The sequence below is a fragment of the Corapipo altera genome, unplaced genomic scaffold, assembly GCF_003945725.1.
Source record: "Corapipo altera isolate COAL_440 unplaced genomic scaffold, ASM394572v1 80, whole genome shotgun sequence".
NCBI lineage: Eukaryota > Metazoa > Chordata > Aves > Passeriformes > Pipridae > Corapipo > Corapipo altera.
Window position 1 is genome coordinate 56,151 of NW_020885025.1, and position 4,205 is coordinate 60,355.

Genomic DNA, 4,205 nt, shown 5'->3' on the forward strand with positions numbered 1-4,205 from the left:
TTGTTTTCCCATTTAAACTTTGTTTTCCCATTTAAACTTTGTTTTCCCATTTAATTTTTAGTTTCCCATTTATTTCTCCATTTAATTTTTCTCATTTCATTTTTTATTTTTTAACTTCCTAAATTTAATTTCCTCTTTTCCATTTTTAACTACTTTTTTTTTTTAAATAATATTTTACTTATTATTTTAAAAGATTGGGAGTCAGGGGTGAAAACATCCCTGTTTTCCTCCTCCATGGACTCTTCCCATCCCAGGGAGTGGAAAAAACCTGAATTAATTCAATTTTTATCAAATTTTAGTCAATTTTTGTATCAATTTTTATCAAGGTCGTGGTGGAAAATCCTCCTGGGATGTGGGAATGAATGTGGGATGTGACCTGCAGGAATTAATGTGGAAAAGGGGGAGAACCTTGGGAGAGAAAAGCTGATTTGGATTCCTCCCCACCCCCATCCCTTATAAATAACTCCAGGTTATTTATCCCATGGGATGAGCGCGGTGGGATGGGCAGAGGAGCAGATTCCCAGGTCAAATCCTGTTGGAGTATCGTCCATTATTCCTCCCTGGCTTCCCAAACCCCTCCATGGGGGGATGGGAGAGCCCTGGGAATGGGGATCCTGGATCCGGGATCCTTCCTGGATCTGGGATCCTTCCCGGAGCTGGGCCCTGTTCCCACCAGCTGGGCCCTGTCGCTCCATGGCCCCGGCTAAAAATATCCCCCTGAATCCCGGGATCAGGATGGGGCCCAGCACATGGTCCTGCTTTTCTGCCTTTATTTAGGCCCAGCTCAATTTATTCAGGCCCAGCTCAATTTATTCAGGCCCAGCTCAATTTATTCAGGCCCAGCTCAATTTATTCAGGCCCAGCTCAATTTATTCAGGCCCAGCTCAATTTATTCAGGCCCAGCTCTGTTTATTTAGGCCTGCTTTGATTTATTTTCCCTCCCCGCTCTGGGTGGGAAGGAGCTGGAGCTGCTGCCCCCAGGATGCTCCTTCCCACGGAGAGGCCCCAGCAGCTCCTTGAAATCCGGATTTCCAAGGATGGTGTCGCATCCCGACGTCCTTCTGGGATCCTCTCACATCCCCAGGCCCTCCTTGGATTGTCCCACTTCCCGTTTTTCCGTTCCCGGTTTATTCTGAGGGATCTGCCTGGCAGGGCGGCTCATCCCCGCTCGCTTTCCCCTCATCCCCTGGGATGCATTTTGCTCCCAGGATGTTCCTTTTCCATGGAAAACGATGCAAAATGACCTTTCAAACCCAATCCAAGGGTTGTTTTGGAGTCCTGGGAGCTGGAAAAAGAACCAACCAGCCTTGGGATAAATTGGGCTTTGGGATGGGAGCTTATGTCAACTGGCAAAATGGGAAGTGACCTTTTCCCGCCCGGCCGGATAAATTTGGGATGGAGCCGCAGCACATCCGCCTCCCACTGCCCTCATCCCACGGGGAAGCCGCTGGATTGCTGGAGGGACGGATCAAACCAGTAAGGAACCTGGGGTCGGGACAAATCTGGCACCAGCTCTTTCCCGGGGTTATTTTTCCCAAGGATTAAGGATTCCAAACGTGCTTTGCTTATTTCTCCTGCAGAAATAAGGGATGTTTTTTACCCTGTGCTCCTCAGCTCCGTGGCAGCTCCTGCTTCCCTCTGGATTCATGGCTCGGGTGGTGCCACATCCAGAGGGATAAAACCTGGAGCTTGGAAAAGGGGGAAAGCTGGGAATCTCCTGCTCCCAGGCTGGTGGGAAGCAGTTGGGTGACGTAGGAGCTGTTGTGAACACCAGGAAAAGAATTCCAGGAGGAAAACAAACCATCCCCGGGTCCCTCTCCCAAATAAATCCCAGTTAATGTGTTTATGGAGACAAGGGGCTCGTTGGAAAAGTGGCTGGAAAAGTTCTTGTGGTGGGTCAGGGAGGGGAAAAAGGGATTTATTCCTATTTTTTTATGGCTGGAAAAGGGTCAGTTGGGATTTGGCTCCGTCTTTTGGTGGGGTTTGGATCGGGATGGGGTTGGGATTGCTGAGCACTGGGAATCTCGGGGGTCACACCATCAACTCAGGCACCTGCTGGGGGTTTAGAGCCCATTTTCCAGCAGGAAATGGGAATCTGGGAGGTGATCCCAGACCTCAGCGCCCTCCTGGTCAGCTCCAGAGACACAGATACGTGTTTCTATTATAATTCTTCCAATAATTGTAATTATTTCTATATTTTGATCTCTCTCAGTGGCCCTAGAGCTCTGTGAAAACCCAAACCTGGAGCAATTGGCGCTCTGCATTTGTATTTATTAGCATTCCTATAATTATTATCATCATTAGTATAATTACCATTATTATAAAGATAATTTGGTATTATTTTATATATTTTTATATCTCTCTATGGCCCTGGAGCTCCATGAAAACCCAAACCTGGAGCAATTCCAGCTCTGCATTTATATTATTATCACTATTATCATTATTATCATCATTATCATGAAATTTTAGGATTATTTGATACGTTTTCCTGTCTCTCTGTGGCCCTGGAGCTGTTTGTCCCTCCTGGGGCTGTTCCTCCCACCCTGTGCTGCAGCTCCAAGGGATTTTGGTCCGGGGGGAATAAACAAATCTTAAATAAATAGATCTTAAATCATCCTAAATAAATAGATTAAATCAACAACTCCTTTGTTTTGGGATTGCCCCGGCTTTGGGCCTCCCCTTATCCAGCATTTCCCAAGGAAAATGGGGGAGAAACCATCTCTTGGCGGGGTCATGACTCTTTGGAGCAGGGAGGCAGTGTCCGTTGGACATCCTGCTTCCAGCAGGACCAAATTCCCTGGATTTGGCCCCATTTTCCCCTTTCCAACCTCTCAGGTGACATTTTGTTCTGCTCGATCATCCCTTGGGAATGGGGGTCCCTGCTCTGACCTTCCTCCTCCTCCTGGTGACCTTCCAGGGCATCTCTGGTTTCGGGAGCGGATGAGCCATCGATCCCAGGGAGGCTCCTTGGCGCTTCCCGCCCCCGAGACCTTCAATCCTGCAGGATTTGCCATCCATGGGATAAATGTTCCACGCCAACCAAGCCCTGGGAGCAGCTCCTGTTTCCTTGTGAGGTTTTGCAGCGGCTGGAGCTGGATCCCTCACACCTCGAGGCTCCCGGGGATAGATCTGGGGGGCTGAGCTTCCTTTTCAACCCATTTTTCCTCCTCTCCCACAGGAGAAAATTGGGGAAGGGCCCAGGTGGAGCATCCGGAACCCCCTCGCCATGGCCTCATCTGAGCTGCCTCCCCAGCCTGCAGTAGGTACTGTCACCCCTCTGGAGCTTTGGGAAGGGGACCCCTATCCTGGGGCAGAAAGGGGGGGTGTCCTGCATATCCCAGCTGCAGCCTCTTGGAATTTGGAGAACGCTCAGGGCTGTTGGATCTTGCAGTTCTGCGGGGATGATGCTCTTTCTTCCGTCCCTCCTCCATCCCTTTTCCATTCCTAGTTTTTTTTGGGAGGAGGGCCCCTATGCTTGGGCAGAAAGGGGGGTTCATCCTGCATATCCCAAGTGGAGCCTCTTGGAATGGTGAAAACACTCAGGGCTGTTGGATCTTGCAGTTTTGGGGCTGTGATGACTCCCTTCTCCACCCCCCCTTCTCCATCCCCGTCTTCCCTCCTCCATCCAACCCTTGCTGGGGTATCCTGAGTGAATCCCACCTTTTCCATCAGCTCCCTCTTCATCTCCCTGTTCCTGGGGGACCCTGAGTGACACTGGATCCCCCCATTCTCCATCCTTCCCTCACTTCTCCATCCATCCCCCCCTCTCCTCCATCCGCTCCCCTTCTCCATCCCCTCCTTGCTGGGGGGTCCGGAGTGACATTGTCTTGTCCTCCATCCTTTCCCCGCCTTCTCCATCCCTCCATCCCTTCATCCATCCATGTCCCCCTTCTCCTCCATCTCCCCTCTTTTCCATCACCTCCCTCTCCATCTTCTCCTTCCTGGGCTTGACCCTGAGTGACACTGTGTGCCCCCCTTCTGCATCCATCCCCTTCTTCTGCATCCATCTCCCCTCTCCTCCATCTTCCCTGCTCCTCCTTCCCCCCCTTCTCCATCCCCTTGTTTCTGGGGGACCTGGAGTGACAGTCTCCCCCTCCATCCTTTCCCCCCCCCTTCTCCACCCATCCCTCCCCCCATTCCATCCCTCCTTGTCCTTCTCCTCCATCCCCCCTTTCCCTCCATCCCCCCTTTCCCTCCATCCCCCC

At 50.9% G+C, this 4,205-nt stretch overlaps 2 protein-coding genes across 11 annotated transcripts in view; one reads left to right on the plus strand and one right to left on the minus strand.

The window, feature by feature from the left end:
- The window catches only part of RCC2 (regulator of chromosome condensation 2), a 26,882-nt gene extending 25,720 nt beyond the window's left edge, over positions 1–1,162 (minus strand). The window contains 1 exon segment of the mRNA XM_027668011.1: positions 1,106–1,162. Coding sequence (XP_027523812.1) covers positions 1,106–1,162 — 57 coding nt within the window.
- Positions 1–4,205, plus strand: part of ARHGEF10L (Rho guanine nucleotide exchange factor 10 like) — a 29,223-nt gene that overhangs the window by 4,240 nt on the left and 20,778 nt on the right. For 8 of the 10 annotated variants that reach the window (XM_027668021.1, XM_027668022.1, XM_027668018.1 and 5 more), the window contains exons 3-4: positions 1,264–1,476; positions 3,179–3,263. In XM_027668021.1, coding sequence (XP_027523822.1) covers positions 1,396–1,476; positions 3,179–3,263 — 166 coding nt within the window. In that variant the 5' untranslated portion in view covers positions 1,264–1,395. Of the gene's footprint in view, positions 1–566; positions 1,477–3,178; positions 3,264–4,205 lie in introns of those variants that run through there. The other 2 variants (XM_027668019.1, XM_027668025.1) reach the window with 2 other exon arrangements.